A 21,289-nucleotide genomic window follows, 5' to 3' on the forward strand; every position below is an offset into this window, starting at 1 on the left:
TCTTTTCTTTTCTTCTCTTTTTTGAGACAGAGTCTCCCTGTGTAGTTCATGTGGCCTTGAACTCACTGTGTAGTGCAGGCTGGCCTCAAATTCACAGTGATCCTCCTGCCTCATCCTTCTGAGTTCTGGGATTACAGGCATGTGCCACCATGCCTGGCAACAAGTTGTGTTTTTATTTTCACTTAGCTAAAAATATTTATTTATTTATGTATTTATGTATTTATGTATTTATTTATTTATTTTGGTACCGGGAATTGAATTCAGGGCCTCATGCTTGTCAGGCAGGCACTGCACTGCTGAGCTACATCCCCTAAAAATATATATATTTTTTGATACCGGGGCTCAAACTCGGGTCCTTGTGCTTGCGCAGCAGGCGGTGAAACCACTGAGCTAAATCCGCGCCCCCCCTAAAAATATTTTTTAAACTCTCTCCATAGTTCTTCCTTTACCTATGTTACTTTGAAATATCTTGGTTAATCTTCCTCTATTTAGGGACTTTCTGGCTATATTTATTTTATTCATATTTACTTAATCCTATTACTGTCTGAGTGCATATATTACATGATTTCTAGTTTCTTTTTTCTTTTGGTATGGGGGATCGAACTCGGGTCCTTGCACTAAATAGGAATGTCTTTTTTGTTTCTTTTTTTTTTTTTGGTACCGGGGATCAAACTCGGGTCCTTGCACTTGCGCAGCAGGTGGCGAAACCACTGAGCTAAATCCCCAGCCCTCTAGTTTCTTAAAGTTAAATTTTTTTAAAGAAGTATTTTATGTTCTGGAATATGTTCTATTCTGGAGAATGTTCCACGTGAACTTGAGAATAATGAGTGTTATGCTGTTTTTGGTTGAATCATTTTACAGATGTAATTAAATACAGTTGTTGGTGCTTTAATTCAAACTAGGTCCTTACTGATTTTCTAACTATTGAAAAATTATACAATTATATATCATATATACATATTATTAATAAATCAGTTCTCTTTTTTTCCATTTGATGGATTTTGTGCTTTATAAATGGCCTTAACAGGTACAGCACAGAAGTATTTACTGTTATGAATATAAAGCGATTGGTAATTGTTTTAGGGTTTTTTTCATTAAGTTTATTAGTACATTTTAGATATACAATACAGTTACATTTGTCATTGGGATATTGTATCTTTACATGATGTATCTTGGTTCTTATTTTTTCCCCATTCCCCTGCCCTCCCTTCACCCCCTCCACCTTCCTTATTTACAAAGACTTTGTTTCCATTTTTTTCCTTTTCTCATATTTTTTCTTTTCCCTTCTTTCCTTTTCCCTACCCCTCCCACTTCCCTTACTCCTTTAGATGTTTTCTTCCTATTTCACAATATCAATTATACATTTTGATCCTTATTTACACTTTTAGTTTTTCACACCAGAGAAACTATTCGGTATTTACACATGTGTGTCCTATTTATTTCACTTAAGAGTATGGCCTCAATATGCATCCATTTATCTATAAATGTCTCTAGTTTCTCATTCTTTATGGGCAAGTAGTAAGTACTCCATTTTATTAAAAAAACCACATCTTGTTTATCCAGTCTCCAGTTGATGTGCACTTGGGCTGTTTCCAAGTTTTAGCTATTACAAACTCTGCTGCTATAAACATGGGTGAGCATATATCACTGTGGTATCATTCTTTGACTTCTTTTGGGAAGATACCCAGCAGAGGAATAGCGGGGTCAAATGGGACCTCTAGTCCTAGTTCTTTGAGGTATCTCCACACTGATTTCCACAGTGGTTGCACCAGTCTGCACTCCCACCAGCAGTGGAGCAGGGTTCCTTTTTCCCCCAAAACCCTGCCAGCATTTGTTATTGGTTGATTTCTTGATAGCAGCCATTCTTACTGGGGTGAGATGGAATCTCAGTGTTGTTTTCATCTGCATCTCTTGAATGACCAGTGACGTTGAACATTTTTTCATATATTTATTTGCTGCTTTTACTTCTTTGAGAAACGTCTGTTCATTTCAGATGCCCATTTTTGAACTGGGTCTTTATATTTGGAGCGTATGATTTTTTTTTAGTTCTTTATATATTTTAGATAGTAGACCTTTGTCTGAGGAACAGCTGGTAAAAATTAACCTGCTGGAAGATAAGTTAGGTAGAACACTCGAAGACATTGGCATAAATCAGTTCTTAATATTATAATTCTATATATTCATCTAGTTCCCCCTGCAATACTATTGAGTTTTGGCTCACATATTTTGATACTGTTATATGTATGTGTAAGATTGATCAGTGATTCACCTTTTCCAATCAGACCCCACCTCCTAGCAGCAAGTCAGCTATAAGCTCCAATAATCCAATCACCTTCCAAAAGCCTCACCTCAGAGTGCATGTGGCTTTGGGGCTATCTAGATATAAACCATAACAACCACTTTGTTGTTAGCAGAAGTACCTTATAACAACAAAGTAGCCTTAATTTCTCCCTCCTGACCCTTGTGTCATTTCTGCTATTCATTTCACTTTTCCATAAACTATAATCACTGAATACATTGTTGCTATTGTTATTGTTATTATTATTATTATTTTTTTTTTGGTACCAGCAATCAAACTCGGGACCTTGTGCTTGTGAGGCAGGCGTTGAAACCACTGAGCTAAATCCCCAGCCCTGTTGCTATTGTTATTTTAAGCAAGCTATTATTTATTAGATTAATTAAGAATGAGAAAATAGGACTAGGGATGATGTAGCTCAGTGGCAGAGTGCACGCTAGGCATACACAAGGCCCTGGGTTTGATCCCCAAAACCAAACACAATAAAGAAGTTTTTATTTTATCATCATGTACTCCTTCTCTAAAGCTCCTTTGAAGCAACAGCTCTCCTATCCACCATCCCTAGCCAGGGGACCTAGATTGCTTGGGGCTGGGCTGGGTGTTCTTCAGTATTTGTGAGGATTTCAGCAGAATACAGTAAAACCTTGGTTCACAAATGCTTCTGTTTGCGAACAGTTCTGTTCACAAACAGAAGCATTTGGCAAAATTTTGCTTCCATTTGTGAACTCTGTATCAGGTGATGAACATGACTGTGGCCATCTTCCCTGCATAAACAGGAACGCAGCCATCTTCCCCAGGATTGTGGAACAAATTAAGTTTGTAAATTGAGGTAGCACTGTATTTGGACTAAGTAGGTATGTGAACGGACAGGTTGTGGGGGCAGTGGGGCTGGGGCACAATGGCCAGTAGGTATGAGTCTCCTCCCACCTGCCAGAGCAAGATCTCCACCATATTAAAGGTTCTAGGGTGGGAGTATAGCTCACTGGTAGAGTACCTGCCTGCAGGCAAGATGCCCTGGTTTCAAGCTCTAGCACTGAAAAGAAGAAAGAGAAAAAGAAAAAAGAGAGAGAGAGAGAGAGGGTCATGCCTGGCTTAAATGAGAACTCCACAGCAAACACGCCATTCTCTGCAAACAACAGGCTACTCTCAGTAAATAGGACAGATGGCCATAAAGAAAATTTAGGACCAAGTATACAATCTCCCCGGCACTAAGAAGTCCAGTGATTGTCTGCACACTCATGCTGACTGTTCTTGGGCCCTCAGTCATAAACATTCCCTATGATCACAGCCCTTTCTCAAATCCTATATAAACGTAGTTTTCTCTTCCAGCTAGCTGCTACTATCTCTCTCTTGATGTCAGCCTATCCACACATCGATGAAATAAATTTGGCTCTTCCCAGCTAGCTGCTGAAATCTGCCCCCAATTTCAGTCCCTGTTCACACCTGGACAAGAATAAAGCTTTTTCTCACACAAAGCCTGTATCCAAGTGGCCGCTCAAACACCATTTATAATAGAAAGAGGGAGAGAGAGAGAGAGAGGGAGGTAAAGGGGCTCTAGCAGGAACCCTGGCCAAAGCCCCTGGCCTCCAGGTCACTGCCCTGCCCCCAGTGCAGGATGAGCAGAAGACAGGTTGGAAGGTGGTGACTGAAGGGAGCAGGAGGAGAGAGCGTAGTGCAGGAGTTTACGGAGGCAGGAGCTGGAGCCAGACGAGGACATGCAGATAGATAGAGGTGGGCATGTGGCCTCCTGGTCGGTCCTTGTGGCCACCATAGCCACCATGGCAGGAAGCTGAACAGGAGGTGGGAGAGAAAGGTGGCCACCAGGCAGTGGGGCATCAGGAGAGTCAGCTGGGTCTCTGAGGTCAGCTGGTCACCATAGTGGTCCAGGAGCATCAGGCCAACCCACTGGACCAGGCAAACTAGTGCAGTTAGAAAAAAGGGGCTGAGGAAATCACTCCCCTCCACTCATCTGAGTTTGGACTATACTCTAGGGCCATTTCTTCTTCCATCTTCCTAAAAGAGGTAGAAAATAACATAACAAAACACCAGGAAATCTTCAAAGCTCTAAGTGACAGCAACTGAGTATTTGGGTCTTCTGGCCTGACCTTCAGTCACCTTTACCTACTAGAAATTAAAGATTCATAAATATGCACTACATCTCATTCATGTAATCAAAATCAGAGTGATCCTAGGACCAGGGGTTTAGCTCAGTGGTGCCATACCTGCCTCACAAGCACAAGGTTCTGAGTTCAATCCCGGTACTGAAAAGAGAAAAAAAAAAAACAAAAAACCCCTAAAATCAGAGTGATCTTAATGCCTGTCCCAGGGTGACCTCCAGTCAAGTTCTCCCCAGCTCAACATCAGCAAGGACAGCCAGCCAGTGGAGAGGGCTATGGGGTTTGGGGGAGGGGTGTATGTGAGCAGGGAATATACTGCAGGGAACCTCTGGGACAGGCATGACTCAGCACCATGTCAGTCATTCCTGTCAATCACCCACAGAGACTCAGTGGGAGGCACCCAGGCTAGGGTGCATATCCATTAAATTCTGAAAGCCTGATTTATCTGTATGCAGCACTTTTTACTTTCCTGTCATCTTGGCCCCACTTTTCTGTTCCTGACATATTTTTGTCTGCACAGACTTGCTCCCATGATCTTCAATAAATGTAGCTGCCTTTTGCTTGCCATTAGGTGTATACTTTGCAATTCTTTGCTTGCCATACACAAGAGGTTGATATTTTTCCAATCCACCATGCAGGAACAAAACTCCTTCTGGAGAGAGGCAAGGCCAGTGGGCCAGAGTCTGGGGGAGACCCAAGCCCTGTTTTAGGGATGTCATGTCCTCCCCTCTTGGGGTACCAAGGAGCACTGGTCAGTCTTCCCCGTGTAGGTGGGCTCACATACAGGTGACCACAGTGAGGCCTGAGGGCTCATGTTGGTTGTGGGGGGGGTGACAGAGCCAGGGGATCCCTGTAAGGCGATGCCAGCTCACCTGAACTTCATACTCCCCTCCACTGCCCGGCTGTCCATTGCTGATGTCGTACTGGGGAGAAGAGCATGACTGGAGGTCACACAGTGTTCCCAGGCCCAGGGCAGCAACCCACAGGAGTCCCCTGGGGAGAAGCTGCTCTGTTCACAGCCCCTGCAGTACCAGGAAATGGCCACTGGGTGCCGCCACAGCCCGGGCTGGGCTGTCCTGGGCCCAGCAAAGCCCTCCGCTTCCCCACCTCACCTGGGGAGGGGGTCCTGCCTGAGGAGTCAGAGGGACACCCCATGCCAGCTCACCTTCTCATACATGGCTGACTTTTGTGAGTAGACGTCAAAGTTGGTTCGAATCCAATTCTGGGCCAGCTGGAAAGCCACTTCCTGGGTCCGAGGTGAAGATGACTTGGCCAAGCCTAGACCCCAACCCAGCAAGACCTGAATCCCCAGAGCCCCCACCTCAGCAGAGCAGGGGCCAGGCCTTCCTGTCCCCAGGGAGGGGAAGAGGCCTGGGCTCTAAGACCTCCTCCCTGGAACCACAGGCCAACCTGCTCGTAATCCAGCACCTGGGTTTGAGGGAGAGAGGAGGCTGGTCCCACTGGACAGGTGGGGCAACCCGCTTGCTGACGGGGTGGGGGCAAGAGACAGGAGCCAGAGAAAGGACGCGGAGCCCTGCATCCCTGTTCATGCCTCCCCAGTACCAGGGCGGCCAAGTCCTGCACTCTGGGTTTGGTCCCTGGAGGATGCCCCATTCCTGTCTGCCTACCTCTGATGACCAGGTCCTGGAGAGGGGCCCAGCCATTAGGGAAGTCCCACTGCTGGCCTGTGTTCCGGAGAGAGGTGGGGATCCCATACTGGTAGGTCAGGATCTGGCTGTCCTAGAAGGTTCCAGGCATTGCTGTGACTGTGGGTGGAGCCTGGACAGGGAGCCAGGAAGGACCCTGGGGCCTCAGGCAGCCAGCCAGCTGTGTCCTCCCTGGCCCTTCTCTCCTTGGCTCTCTGCTGTCCTCTGGTGGCCACAGCAAGACCCACAGGGTAAAACAGGCATAGGCAGCAAGAGTGGCTGGTGCAGCCAGGTCTCTCTCTGCTCAGTCATTCTGGGGACATTCTGTTCCAGGGGCCACAGCCGCCCACTGTCCCCTCACCTCCAGGTATTTCAGAGCCTTGTCCACAACACCAGGGTCAGAGAAGCAGCCGGCCCAGAGCGGGGTGAGGTTGGATGGATAGAACTCGAGGTTCTTCTTCCTGTTCTCAAGGTCATAGTCGAACCAGACACCCTTCTGCTCATCCCACAGGACAGCCTGCATAGTGGCCACGCACTGTGCCAGGCCCATTCCTGTACTCTACTTGACAGCCTGGGTGTTATCTCTTGGGTGGCACCACCTTTAAATTTAGCAGGCAGGGCCTGCCTTTCAGACCTACAGACCCTCTCTAGAAAGCACTTCTGAGGTCAGAGGGGAGCATCTGCTTCTCACCCCCACCTCCTCCAGGAAGTCTCCCAGCCTCCCCAGCCTCTCCTGACCCCTCCAGGTTGCCCACCTCTGCCTCCAACGCCAGGGCAAGGGCTCACTTCCTGCCAGGCTCTCTCCTCTCCTGAGGGGCTGGGCCAGGCCTCTGGCTCAGGGACAGTAACTGCATGTCATTGCTGCGTGTGACTGAGCCCACACTCAGCACAGTCCTGAGGGACTTTCTCCCCTTTCTCTGAGGGAGACTCTGAGAGCCAGTGGTTTGCCCATAGCTACCCAAGACCACCTGCTCCCTCCTCAAGCTCAGCACCCTGAGGCCTGGCCCTTGCTGCTCAGGGCTCCTGTGCCAGCTCAGCCCCCTCGGGAACACACCTGGTGCTGGTCTGCTGCTCCCTCAAAATGTCTGAGGCAGGCTGAGCTTCCCACTGACACCAACGCACACCCAGAAGTGGCAGGAATGGGGAGAGAGAGGACCTGATGGGCCCCACAGGCCCCACACTGCTCCTGCCTTCGCTTGCCCTCGGCCTTGTGCTTCTACATGCATGAGGCCTGGGGAAGGGGCTGGGGTTTGGTCCCCACCTGGGTCAGAGACTCGTGGAGCAGGTGCTGATCCCCTGGGCCTAGCTTGGTGTTGGCAGCAGGGTAGGGAATTCGAGGAGAGCAGCCCCTTACTCACCCAGCTCCTGTCTGGGGTCCCCTGCCCTGTGGCAAGCTGAGGGCTAGGGAATCTAGTCAGCATGGAGGTGAGCCAGGTCCCCAGAGGCTGGTGCACAGTGGGGTGAGGACATGACACCCAGGCTCCCTGTGACTAGGCTGTGTTACACAGCTAAAGCAGTAGCAGAGAGGGAACCTGAGCTGCTACCTGGCTCTACCAACCACTCCTGCCCGGAGTGGGGTGTGTTGGGTTGGGTTTTGCAGAGTCAGAGAGTGTTGGGGGAACCCAGGGTTGGTGGGGTGTCTAGGCAGGGTTGGGCAGGCCAGGGTAGTTGTCCTGGAGACTGAGCAAGCCCTGGTGTGATTGTTGGGAAGCTCACCGTAGCTAATGCTAAACAGGTCTAAGGAGAGGAGAGTCCTCTTTCCAGACATGGCAGCCAGCTTGACAGGAAACACTTGAGCAAACACTCGTCACCAGCCCCTCCGAAGTCCTCCTCACAGTCGCACAGGACAGAACCTGTGACCTACTCCAGGTGCATCCTCTCCCTTCTGACTCCACAGTCGATCATCACAAGTCTCAATAGCTCAGTCTTCAGAGTATATCCTGTCTTGAACCCCTTGGCACCATCCCCAGTCCTGCCCCTGGAGCACGGGCCCTGGTTCCTTTTTCCTTAGAGCCCCTTCAGCCCTCTGGGCTGTTCCCATCTCTGTCCCAGCCACACGGGCCTTGTTCCCAATGCTTGAAAAGTGCCCCAGGGCCTTTGCATTGCAGTTGCCATGCCTGGACTGTTCTCTCCCCTATTAGCTCAGCGATGGTCCCTTTCACAGTTCTTCCCACACATTAACTCCTCTCACTTCTCGAATGCCTTTTGCTCATCTGGCTTCGGAGCCATGCTACTGTGAATTGTGATTCTCTCCCTAACTGCCCTTTTTACTCTTCTTCTCCTTCCTCCTCTCCTCCCCCTCCTCCTCCTTCTTCTTCTTCTAAAGATTTTATTTATTTATTTTGGTTTTTTTGAGACAGGGTCTTACTGTGTAGTTCAGACTGGCCTTGAACTCACTACGTAGTCCAAGCTGGCCTCAAATTAGCAGTGATCCTCCTGCCTCAGCCTCCCAAGTGCTGGGATTACAGCTGTGTGCCACCATGCCTGGCTTGTTTTTGCTCTTCTTCCAAGAGATGGTGATGTGGTAGGTGGTGATGCCTCTGTGAGTCTGCTTGGAGAGCCCTGCGCCTGGGGGGCAGAGTGGGCTCACTCATCTCCATATTTGCTGAGGGGAACTGGGGCTCAGGAAGGAGGTGTGACTTGCCCTGGGCCTCAGAGAGGGCATCAGGGGCAGGCTTTAAACGCAGGTGCTCACACCCAGGCTCTGAGGTCCGGTCACACCCAGGCCAGGGACTTGGGGCAGAAGGTTTGCTGGGACATCCTGAGTCCTGCCCTGCTCGGTTCAAGGAGCAGCTGGGAGGGCGGCTGTGGGCAGCAGGCTCTGGGCCAGTACCTGGGCCAGCCACAGTCTGTCCATCCTGTCCCAGTGGGGGAGAAGTGCCTGGCACAGGACCAGCTATTTGAGGACACAGAGTTGTGCTCCTTGACCCTGAGCCTCCCTCTCACAGAGAACCACACCAGGGCTGCAGGGGAGCCCTGCTTGTCATATACCCAGGTATATGATGCGGATCCTTCTGGAGTTCCAGGCCCTGGTCTACGCTGTCCCTGGGGCAGGAGAGACCCCATGGGGCAAAGGGCCACAAGCCTGCAGTGAGGGGTGTGGAGAGCCATCCCTGGGCCAGGAGAGGCAGAGCTCAGGTGAGGGCAGACACTGGGGCCTTGTTTCTCTCCAGCCTGGCCACTGGCCTTTGCTGGGCAGCGCTGCCTGCTCCTCCCAGGGCAGGGCAGGGCCTCCCACTGGGTGAGGCCTAACTGCAGCCACCTGTGAATAAAAAAAAAGAACTCTTTTCAATTTAACCCCCAGTTGCCTGCGAATGTGCCCGGTTGGGGTTCGGGCTGAGTCATCCAGAGCCGTGTGCACACAGGGAAGAACTCACAGCTCTGCTCTCAGCGTTTGTGTTTCTGCATTTCTGCACATGTCAGCAATGTTTGCAGAAAGGGTGTGGAGCATGCATCTGGGCTGGGCAGCAGCCCACTGCAGCTGGCTGCACCGCCTCTGCCCATTCCAGCTCCCCGACCTCTGGTTCTCACCTCAACCACTGTGGCTTCCTCATCCCCATGGGAGCAGAGTAGGGCTAGGGGGTGGCACCCACCAGGCCCAGGCTACTTGTTGCTCCCTTCCAGACTGGGAGCTCCACTGCCACTGCCCACACCAGCAAAGTCAGGTGCCATCTGTGACCACAATTCGAGTCACACTGCTTTTCTCCCACACAGGCCCTGAAATCCCTGGGACTCGCAGTGCTCATAAATCTGCACGAGAGACATTTGAAATCGGAACTGGGTCCCAGGAGACCTGGCTGAAGACATGGCTACACTGTCACAGGTCCCTCCAGCTTTCTAGGGCATTTGCTCTTATTGAAGGCTCGGCTCTCGCAGCTGCAAACTCAAATTCTGACAATCAAGTGTGTAAATTATGTTGGGGATAAGGAAGTCAATGGTTCCAGGGGGTGCTGAGTGGTGGGGAACTGTGTCACAGGGAGGGGTAAAGACTGGGGCCACTTGGGAACAATCCTGTGTCATGAGGGCCTTGGCTGCTGAGGAAGTCACTGCAGGGCATGTGGTCCCTTATTTGCGGCAGGATCTGGAAATCCACAGTCTAGGTATAATCTCCCCATTTTTCATTGTCTTGAATTCTGACTACAAACCTGAGAGCGATTCCTGCATGCATGCACTGTGTGCATGTTAGGAAGGGGCCTCCCCTCTCCCTCAGTGCACACGGGCCTGTCCTTGAACACTACCTCAGCCTAGAATATTCACTGAGTCATTCGGGGGCCCCCTTAAACTGATACACTATCTATATACTGATACCATTAATAGGTAGCAATCTCTTACAAATGTAGAAGGAAAAATAATACTGTTACACTTGGAAAAAACCTACAGGGTAGAATGAATGGTTGGTAATATGCATAATGTTCTGCTTATTCTCCTCTGGATTTGGATGAGGCCTCAGTCCCAAGGACCAGCTCCAGGACACCCTTGGGGTTGTCTGGGCTCTGCTCCTCCAAGGCTCACTCTGAGCTTGTCTTAAGTATCTTCTTATCACAATTACGAGCAGATGCATCATTGATGGGAAAGGCAGAACACTAAAATATTTACTCAGCCTTGGAGGCTATTCAGGGAAGGGCTGAGAAGGGCCATAGAACACAGGGTCCACTTTTCCTGAGTCTTCAGTAGTGCAGCCCTTATGCCAAATACACCAATTCAGCAGGCTGCCAGCCTCACTGGGCCCACGGTTAGGGCTCCCATCCCCTTTGCCGTACTAGGGATTGAACCCAAAGCCTGAGCTACATACCCTTTTTTATTTTTTGAGACAGGATCTCACTAAATCAGTAAGTTGGCTAGGCTGGGTTCAAATTTGCAATCCTGCTGCCTCGGCCTCTCAGTGCAGGGATTACAGGGATGCCCTGTGCCACCATGCCTGACTAGGGGAGTGTCTTGTTGCTCTCCATTCCTAAGAATTTCTTTCCTTCTCAAAGTAGCAGTGCAAAAGGTGAAACAGAACTTGATTTTCCAGGATCCTTGCTGTGGGCCCGGGATCCGGTTCTGGGAGATGCGATGTCAGCAGAAGTTCTTTAGAGAAGGTATTGGGAAATCTTCTCAAAGAGGAGACTCACTGAGCTCCACCCCACTCCCCCAGCGCAGGTGAAACCTTGATGCTGCAGAAACAACCTTGCAACCAGGTCTTGGTGATCCTTGGTGGCCTCTGAGTCACCACAGCCCTGGACTCCTGCTGTGTGAGACAAACTCCTGCATCATTTAAGCCACTAGTTTTCAGATGGCAGTCACATCACAGCTCAAGGGCATCTATCACAGACCCTTCTCAGGAGGAGCTCTTGTCCTCTTCCTGAGAGGCCTGCTGGTGAGGACATTTTCCTTATCCCCACGTTTCCAGCCAGGTTCCAAAGCCCTGACCTAACCTCCACCTGGTTCTGGGTGCAGGCAAGGGGGTAAAAGAGGACAAGCATCTGTAGCACATGGTCCACACAGGACCAAGACCCTACACACTCAGATGCAAACACCCATCTGTGTGGTGAGCTGAGGAAACCAGTCCTCACCAGCCCCTCAGCAAGCACCCAGGACTTGGAGGTGGCAGCAAGGCCGGGACACTGCTGCTGTGCCTTCCAGCTCTGCAGCCCCGTGAAGCCCGCTTTCAGGACCCATGACCATGTATCTGCTCACAGCCATCCTTGAGGCTGCTGCCCACACATGCCCTGTGTGTTCTCCTGTGTCTCGCTGTACTTAGCTGATGTAAAAGTTATCTGGAAACTTAAAAAGTTCATCAGCCTATGTGGTTTCTCTGCTTGTAGACACGAGGGCAAGGCCCGGCCTCCAGAGGGGCAGAGCACCAGTTGGCAGGCTCTGACTGACCCGCGGAGGCCTGCTAGGAAGTGCCTGGTGCACGTTCTCTCAGAATAGCTGCACACCTGCAGGTAGTCGGTTTCTATTGTGGTGAGAAATAGTGAAAAAAAATATATAAAAAGGCAGACAAGGAACAAGACCATCTTTACTGAGACAGTCATTTACTACTGTGAAACTGCTACAGATGGATACCTCCCACTCACTGTCCCGTCAGTGCCGCCTGCAAGGGCAGAAACATGGGCCTCAGGGACACCTGTGCTGAGGGCCTGCCAGCCCTGCCTCAGACTGCTACAAGGGTCTCAGACACAGGCCTTGATGCAGCCACACTTGGTCCCCGTGACTGCAGGGAAGTTTCATGACTTCTTGGCACCTAGGTTTACTCATTTGCAAAATGAGGACAATAGCCCTCTTGGAAGGCAGCTGAGAGTTGGCAGTGGTAGGTTTTAGGTACACAGATGGTCAGCCGAGGGCAGTGGTTGTTTGGTTCATGGGTTGAGATGTCCCAGATGACTCCATTTTGGCTCCTGAAGGCCGGGAGAAGGGCAGGCCACAGCCATAGTCCATAGGGCTGGAAAGCAGGTCCCTGTAAGGCCTGGCCAGGGTCTGCTGGGAAGGGTGCCTTATAGTCAGTGGCCACAGGGCTGCTCCTCCAGGACCTTTCTCCCCCAACCTTGCAGGACACCAGGGTCCTGCCTGGGTGGCAGTTCCACAAGGTCAGGCCATCCTGACGGTCAAGGAAGTGAAGACCAGCCTCAAAGAAACAGAATGGCCCTGTGTCCTGCAGAACCTCACCAAGGAGAAGGATAAGAGGGTCTGCTCAGAGGACATTCATGGGCACAGGGGCATTTAGCTCAGCAAGGGGGTGGAGATCCTTGTCAGAAACATGGGGCTGTGTACATGAGGCTAAGTTTGATCCCCAGCACTAAAAACAAAAAGAAAGAATGATGGAAGGAAAGAAGGAAGGAAGGAAGGAAGAAAGGAAGACAGAAAGAAAGAAAGAGAGAGAAAAGAAAGAAAGAAAGAAAGGAAGGAAGGAAGAAGGAAAGAAGGAAAGAAAGAAAGAAAGAAAGAAAGAAAGAAAGAAAGAAAGAAAGAAAGAAAGAAAGAAAGAAAGAAAGAAAGAAAGAAAGAAAGAAAGAAAGAAGAAAGAAAGAGAGAAAGAATCCTAGTGTGGTGACATATGCCTGTAATCCTAGTTACTTGGGAGGCCAAGGCAGGAGGATCTTAAGTTCAAAGCCCCAGACCGGGCAACTTCTCAAGCTCCTGCCTTAAAATAAGATGTAAAAAAGGGCTATCGATGTAGTTCAGCACTGCCAGAACACCAGAGACTGGGTAATTTATACCAGAAAAGAGGTTTATTTTGGCTCATGGTTCTGAAGGCTGGGAAGTCCACACCTGGTGCCTTCTTGCTGGGAGTGACTCTGCAGTTCTGAGACAGCTCAGGACACCACAGGGTGCATCTGAGGGACAGGGCCCCATCAAGTGGAGGCTGCTGCAGGCCCAGGACAGGAGCAACGCGTCCCAGACGATGTGATTGGTCTGAGCTGTGTTGACATGGCTGCAGCTGGTTGTGGGTTTTTCTTTTCTTTATTTTAATGTAATACAAATAGATATTAATAAAGAAAATATTAAAAACCACTCTTCTTCCATAAAAAAACAAAATTTCCTAACAAAATAATTAGAAAATAACAATGATTAATATAAGGTGTATCATGATTTTTCTTTTTTTTTTGATACCAGGGATCAAACTCGGTCATAATTTTTCTTTTCTTTTTTGATACTGGGGATTGAACTCGGGACCTTGCACTTGCAAGGCAGGCAGTGGAACCACTGAGCTAAATCCCCGGCCCTGATATATCATGATTTTAAAAGAATGGCCACAATGTTACTCCAAGTGCAAATCAGACAAAAAAAGGCTCCCTCTTACAAGGAAGAAACAAAAGGACAAAAGTTTTTTTCTTTTCAATGAACAAAAGAAACTATATAAATGAAACAGATTAGCATTATCTTAAAAATTTTTTTTTTTCATTAAGTTTATTGGCGTATTTTAGGTATACAATACAGTTACATTCATCACTGGGATCTTGTACCTTTACATGATGTATCTTAGTTCTTATTTTTTCCCCATTTCCCTGCCCTCCCCTAAAATATTTTTGAAACAACAGAATAGATAATTTGGGGAATTATTTCAGCTTCTCCCTACTTCCTATTTATTTATCTTCTATTTTGCTCTTCATATACGTACAGTAAAACCTTGGATCATGAGTAACTTGTTCTGCGAGTGTTCTGCAAGATGAGCAAATATTTCTAATAAATTTTAACTTGATAAACAACGAGCGGTGTCTTGAAATAGGAGTAGTAGGTGACACCAAATGTCACGTGAGCACAACTGAGGCAGTGGCTCTTCTCCCTCCCCCTCTCTGCTGGGTTGTGGTTGATGGTCTCCTAATAGCAAGAGGTTATGGAGGAGACCTCCTCTGCAGAGGAGGAGGAGAAAGAGGCAGAGGAATCCCTCACTTCAAGTGAGACGAGGGAGATGTAAAATGTGGGCAACAGTGCAAAATTTTGTAGAAAAACACCACCCGAATAAGGCTGTAGCAGTGTGAGCAATGAATCTGTCTAACCACAATGCAATGTCTCATTTCTGTGAAATCCTCAAAAGGAGGCAAAAGCAAGTGTCACTGGATAGGTTCTTTGTTAAAGTTGCATGAAAAGAAAAAGACCCCATTGAGCCAACAGATAGCAGTGATTCCACAGTGACAGTGAAAGTCCTCTTAATGACCCTCCTCTTGTCTTGTCTCTGTCACACTGGCCATGAAGCTTTGTCGAGGTAAGTGTAGGTTAATTTGTTTATTTTTCTTCATATTTTGTATTTTCTTAGAGTCTCGCTTTGCAGTTCAGGCTGGCCCTAAACTCACTATGTAGCCTCCGTTCTTTGTTTTTTTTTCTTTCTTTCTTTTGAGACAGGGTCTCACTATGTAGTTCACACTAATCTTGAACTCACTATGTAGCCCAAGCTGGCCTTGAACTTGTGGTGATCTTTCCGCCTTAGCCTCCCAAGTGCTGGGATCACGGGTATGTGCCACCATGCCTGGTCTTCCATTCTTTCTTTCTTTTCTTTTTTTTGAAGCAAAACATTTATTGGTACATTTTAGATATACATAATGATAACATTCATCATAGGGAATTTTACCTGTACAGGATATATCTTGTTTCTTCTTTTTACCCATTTCTCTCCCCTCTCTTCCCTTCAACCTCTCTTTCCCTCCTTATTTACAAAAGCTTTGTTTCCATTTTTTCCTTCTATTCGTTTTTTTCCCTGTCCCTTCTTTCCTTTTCCCCTCCTCCCTCGCTTGTTCCCCTTCTCATTTGAACATTTTCTTCCCATGTCCTAATGTCTATTACACATTTTGGTCCTTATTTCCATTTCAAGTTTCTCACACCAGAGAAACAATGTGATATTTAAGCATGTGTGTCTGATTTATCTCACTTAAGAGTATGGTGTTGGGTTGGGGGTTTAGCTCAGTGGTTCTGTCGCCTGCCTCGAAAGCGCAAGGTCCTGAGTTTGATCCCTGGTACCAAAAAAAAAAAAAGTTATGGTCTCAAGGTGCATCCATTTAACTAGAAATGCCTCAAGCTTTATGGCACATTAGTACTCTATTGTATAAAAAAACCCCACGTCTTTATCCATTCATCAGTTATGGCCAATTGGGCTGTTTCCAAGATTTAGCTATTACACCCTGTGCCAGTATAAACATGGGTGTGCATATTGCTGTGGTATGATGCTTTAAATTCTTTAAGGAAGATATCAAGAAGGGGAATAGTTGGGTCAAATGAAACCTCTACTTTTAGTTTTTTGAGGAATTTCCACAGTGGTTGCACCAGTCTGCACTCCCACCAACAGTGGACAAGGGTTCCTTTTTCCTCACAGCCCCGCCAGCTTTGTTATTGTTTGATTTCTTGAGAACAGCCATTCCTTCTGGAGTGAGATAGAATTTCAGCATTTTTTTTCATTAAGTTTATTGGTACATTTTATTATTTATTTATTTATTTATTTTTGGTACCGGGGATCGAACTTGGGACCTTGTGCTTGCGAGGCAGGTGGCGGAACCGCTGAGCTAAATCCCTGGCCCATTGGTACATTTTAGGTATACAATACAGTTACATTCATCACTGGGAACTTGTACCTTTACATGATGCATCTTGGTTCTTATTTTTTCCCCATTCTCCTGCCCTCCCTTCAACCCCTCCACCCCTCCCTCTTTACAAAGACTTTGTTTCCATTTTTTTCTTTTTCTCATATTTTTTCCTTTCCCCTACCCCTCCCATTTCCCCTACCAATTTAGACCTTTTCTACCTATTTCACATTATCAATTATACATTTTGATCCTCATTTATACTTTTAGTTTCTCACACCACAGAAACAATTCGGTATGTACACGTGTGTGTCCTATTTATTTCATTTAAGAATATGGCCTCAATGTGCATCCATTTATCTATAAGTATCTCTAGTTTCTCATTCTTTCTGGCTGAGTAGTACTCCATTTTATAAAAAAAAACAAACAACCCACATCTTTATCCAGTCTCCAGAGCATTGTTTTTTTTGTTTGTTTGGTTTTTTTATTAGTACCAGGGATCGAACTTGGGTCCTTGTGCTTGCACAGCAGGCAGCGAAACCACTGAGCTAAATCTCTGGCCCATCCAGAGCATGTTTTAATTTGCATCTCTTGAATGACCAGTGATGTTGAACAATTTTTCATATATTTACTTATGTGCTATTTCTACTTCTTCATCTGAGAAGTAAATGTCTAGTCATTTTAGATCCCCATTTTTGGATTGGGTCTTCAAATATGAGGGGGGGTCTGATTTTTTTGAGTTCTTTATATATTCTAGATATCAGTCCCTTGTCTGAAGAACAGCTGGCAAAGTTTTTTCCCACACTGTGGATTCTCTCTTCACTCTGCTGTTGATGCTTTTTTTCTGTGCAAAAGCTTTTTAAAAAGATAAGATCCCAGTTGTTGATTTTTTGTGATGTTTCCAATGTGATTGGGGTTTTGTTCATAAAGTCTTTGCCTACATGAATTCTTCAAGAGTTCTACCTATTCTCTCTTTCAGCAGATTTAGTGTTTCTGTTTTAATATTTAGATCTTTGATCCATTTTGAGTTTAGTTTAGTGCACAGTGAAAGATATAGGTACAGTTTTGATCTTTAACAAGTAAAAATCCAGTTTTTCCAGCACCATTTATTACAGAGGCTATCTTTCCTCCAGTGAGGGTGTTTGGCTCCTTTGTCAAAGATGAGGTGGCTGAGTATGTCTGGAGTTGTTTCTGCATCTTCTAATCTATTCCACTGATCCTCAGGTCTGGCTTTTGCCAGTACCATGCTGTTTTTATCACAGTAGCTTTGTAGTATAGTTTCAAGTTGGGGGTTGTGATACCCCCTGCCATGTCTCTGTTGGCTAGAATTGCTTTTGCTTTCTCGTCTTGTTCCAAATGAATTTTTGGATTGTTTTCTCTAATTCTGTGAGATATGGTATTGATATTTTGATTGGGATTGTATTAAATGTGTGTAACAATTTTAGAAGTATGGGCATTTTCACTATACTGGCTCTTCCTACCCAGGAACAAGGGACGTCTTTCAATTTTCTGATAGCTTATTAAATTTCCCTTTTCAGAGCACTGTAGTTTTCCATGCAAAGATCTTTTACTTTCTTCATTAGATTGCTTCCTAGCTGTTTCATTTTTTTGAATGCTAGTTGGAAAGGTGTTGTTTTCCTTTTTTTCTTTCTTTCTTTCTTTCTTTCTTTCTTTCTTTCTTTCTTTCTTTCTTTCTTTCTTTCTTTCTTGACAGAGTCTCACTGTGTAGTTCATGCTGGCCTTGAATTCACTATGTAGCCTAGGCTTGCCTTGAAATCTCGGTGATCCTCCTGCCTCAGCTTCTCAAGTGCTATGATTCCAGGTGCGTGCCACCATGCCCAGCTATGTTTCCCTAATTTCTTTCAGTGAGTTTATTATTTGTGTACAGGAATGCTATTGATTTTTGAATGTTGATTTTGTACAGCTATGCTGCTACATTTGGTTATTAAATCTAAAAGTCTTTTTGTGGAGTTTTTGGGGTCTTCTAGGTAGAGTATCATGTCATCTGCAAATAATGATAATTTAACTTCTTCCTTTCTTATCCTAATTCCTTTTATTCTGTTCTCTTGTCTAATTGCTCTGGCTAATGTTTCTAGAACTATATTGAATAAGAGTGGTGACAGTGGACAACCTTGTCTTATTCCTGATTTTAGAGTGAAAGCTTTCAGTTTTTGTCCATTTAGTATGATGTTGGTTGTTGGTTTGTCATAGATAGCTTTTATCACATTGAGCTAAAGGCCGTCTATTCCAATTTTCTATATGGTTTTAATCATGAATGGGTGTTGGACACTGTCAAATGGTTTTTCTGCATCTAGTGAGATGATCATATGGTTTTTGTTCTTGGCTCTGTTAATATGGTGCATTGCATTTATTGATTTGCATATGTTGAACCATCCCTCAGCACCTCGCTTTTCCCTGAGGCTGTCCTGGATCCTGCAGCCCCTGTTAAGCTCCCCCAGCTAAATGCCAGCCAAGTCACAGCTGAGCCCTCCCAGCTGGTCCTGGATAGTGAGAGAGTCTTGAGAAGGTGCTTGTTTTAAGCCACTACGTTTGGTAGTTTATTATGCCAAAATAAGTAATGAAACCCTGCCAAGTGACCTTTTCAGGAAGTTTGGATTCTTGGGTGAGATTTTCTTTTGTGCATTCTGAATTTGAATTTCGCTGTATTCTGTCTTCTTTTGCTGCTGTCGAGATTTCTGCTTCCTGGTTGTTTTCCTTTGTAGGTGACCTGTCAGGGGACTTTTATAGTCTCTGTGCTCAGTGTTGTGCCATCTCTGAAATCTGTCCAGTGTAGGCTTATTTATACTTGTCTGCAGAGAAATTGTGCTGCCTCTTTCTCCTTTCCTGCTACAAATATGTTTTGAGTGTCTCTTATGTGCTAAGTACATTCCAGGTGTTGGGGACCAAACAGGGAACAAAAAAGAGACAGTCTCTGTCTTCATGAGCTTATATTTTAGTCAAGAGAGAGCCTGAGACTGGAGCAGAGCTGAGATGTGGAGAGAGCAGGTCTTGAGGGAAACCTGCAGGGCGTCCCACCTGAACAACCACACCTGCGGGTCCTCAGAGGTGTTAGCAGCAGTGAGTCCAACAGCAATAATGGACTTTTTGGCTTAGGGATAATGGGTTTATGTCATGTATCCAGAAGGATCTAGATGCCCTTTCTCTGAGCAATTTTGCATTCATATCTTCATTTAATTAATTTTAACTAATTAAACAAAATTAAAAATGTTTAGCATTGTTTCAAAAAAGATTTAAGATGACGTGCAAAGATATAAAACATAAAATAACATAATTTAAGCTGCGCATGGTGTCGCACACCCATAATCTCAGCACTTGGGAGGCTGAAGCAAGAGGATTGCTGTGAGTTTGAAGCCAGCCTGGGCTACACAGTGAGTTCAAGGCCAACCTGAACTACATAGTGAGACCCTGTCTCAAAAAACAAAGCCGGGGGTTTAGCTCAGTAGTTCCTCTTCCTGCCTTGCAAGCGCAAGATCTCCAGTTCAATCCCAGGTACCCAAAAACAAACAAACAAACAAAAAAACAAATGAAGATGACCTAACTTTTAAAAAAAATTAGCGGGGGGAAAAAATTAGCTGGGGGGCTGGGGATTTAGCTCAGTGGCACCACACCTGCCTTGAAAAAGCAAGGTCCTGAGTTCCATCCCCAGTACCAATCCCCCTGCCAAAATTAGCTGGGCATAATGGCAAGTGCTTGTAATCTCAGTTGCTAAGGAGGCTGAGGCAGGAGTATTTCTTGAGCTCAAAAGTTTAAGACTACCATCAAAGAAGAGAAGGAAAGAAGAGAGAGAGAGAGAGAGAAAGAAAGGGAAAGGAGGAGAGGATGAAGAGGAACTGAAAGACAAAGAAGTCAAAGAATAAGAAGAAAATTAGAAGAGGAAGAAGAAGAAGGGGCAAAAGGAGGGGAGGGAGAAGAGGAGGCCAAGTATTACTCTTATTGTGTTTCATCAATCCTGAAAAATTCTAAACCATCTCTCTTTTTAAATTTTGTAACTTTTTATTAGTATACATTAGTAGTAGTATATAATGATGACATTCGTTGTGGGGAGTTGGTACACGTACATCACACATCTTATTTCTTTTTACTTCCCCTCCCTCTCCCCCTTCCTATTCGCCCTTCACCTCCCCTCCCTTCCCCCTCCCCTCTATTTGTGTTAAATCATTTATTGAGCTTTACATTTTAGCTATCACAGGTTTCATTTCTAGAAGTTCTATTTCACTCTTTTTTATATACAGCCATGCTTTGCTTAGTGATGGAGTTACTTTGTTAGGCAATTTTGCCATGGCATGAACATCACAGAGCACCTCCGCAAACCGAGATGCTGTGCGGTTACAATGGAGGCTTATGGAACACCTTTACATATGCAGTGTGCGGTTGGCTGTAACACTGTTAAGCAGCCATGGCCATACATGCCTATCCAAAGTGTTTTATTCTTCTATTTAGTGAATTAATTTTTTTTTGTGGTGCTGAGGGGAGAATCCAAGGCCTTGTGCACGATAGGTAAGTACTCTACCACTGAGCTAGGTCCTCCAGTCCCTATTCTTTTCTTCTGCTTTCAATTTCTTATGTACATATAGAAATTTAATTATATCTTTATAGCCATTATATAACATCTGTGTTTTTCCATTTGTTCTTTCAGGGTTTTTTTTTTTCTTTGCATATATCAAGATCCCATTTTCTAAGTAAAAGACGAGATGACATATTATTTCATAACCTGTTCTCAAGTAACAAGGTAACCTATATGTTAGTTTTCTAATGCCTTGTAACAAATGACCACATAGTAGTTTTATGTGACGCATACTGTCTCTTTCTGTAGGTTAAAAATCGAGCATAATTTACTGGGTTCTCTGGTGCAGGGCTGCTAGGCTGCTGTCCAGGTTCTCGCTGAAGCTGTGCCTCATCAGAGGCTCCATTGAAGAAGGGTGCCCTGCCGCCTCAGATTATTGGCAGAATTTGTCTCCCATGGCTGTAAGACTAAGTCAAGGGTTCCTGTTGTCAAGCTGTCAGCCAGGCGTGGCACCCAGAATGGGACACTGCTAGCAGTTCCTTGCCATGTGACCTCCAGCTCACAGAAGCTTAATTCTCAGCCAAGGACGGGGGAGCTGCTGACTCTCTCAGGGGGCTCCACCCTCTTTCAACACCTTCCCCCTGAGAGAGACCTTGCAGCCAGCGGTGGAGGTGAGATCCCCCAGTAACAGAGGTGGTGGAGACGGCTGT

General features: G+C 46.2%; 1 protein-coding gene across 6 annotated transcripts; it reads right to left on the bottom strand.

Moving 5' to 3' along the window:
* Positions 1-1,098: 1,098 nt before the first annotated feature.
* On the bottom strand, positions 1,099-6,541 carry LOC101720477 (trehalase-like). 6 transcript variants are annotated; one of them, XM_087212487.1, is made up of 5 exons: positions 6,042-6,541; positions 5,579-5,713; positions 5,286-5,336; positions 4,519-4,557; positions 1,099-2,104 (listed from the first exon to the last, which is right to left on the bottom strand). In XM_087212487.1, exons 1-4 carry the CDS (start codon positions 6,126-6,128, stop codon positions 4,546-4,548), a joined length of 285 nt encoding a protein of 94 aa, XP_087068613.1. In that variant the 5' UTR covers positions 6,129-6,541; the 3' UTR covers positions 1,099-2,104; positions 4,519-4,545. The 6 variants fall into 6 exon arrangements, 4 of the variants coding, with proteins under 4 accessions (XP_087068613.1, XP_087068612.1, XP_087068611.1 ...); XM_087212486.1 differs by having other exon boundaries at positions 1,099-2,107; XR_015451685.1 differs by having other exon boundaries at positions 1,209-2,107; positions 5,579-5,691.
* Positions 6,542-21,289: the final 14,748 nt, after the last annotated feature.

The sequence above is a fragment of the Heterocephalus glaber genome, unplaced genomic scaffold, assembly GCF_053883595.1.
Source record: "Heterocephalus glaber isolate CG9 unplaced genomic scaffold, H.glaber_assembly_v1.0 deba00001429, whole genome shotgun sequence".
Lineage (NCBI taxonomy): Eukaryota > Metazoa > Chordata > Mammalia > Rodentia > Bathyergidae > Heterocephalus > Heterocephalus glaber.

Excerpts from the sequence above, each read along its gene's own strand:
- LOC101720477 (XM_087212484.1), bottom strand. The coding sequence starts at position 6,128 with ATGGGATCCCCACCTCTCTCCGGAACACAGGCCAGCAGTGGGACTTCC. Across the intron at positions 5,714-6,041 it reads CCAGGACCTGGTCATCAGAG|GTCTTGCTGGGTTGGGGTCT; the intron begins GTAGGCAGACAG and ends CTGGGGATTCAG. Across the intron at positions 5,337-5,578 it reads AGTCAGCCATGTATGAGAAG|TACGACATCAGCAATGGACA; the intron begins GTGAGCTGGCAT and ends TCTTCTCCCCAG.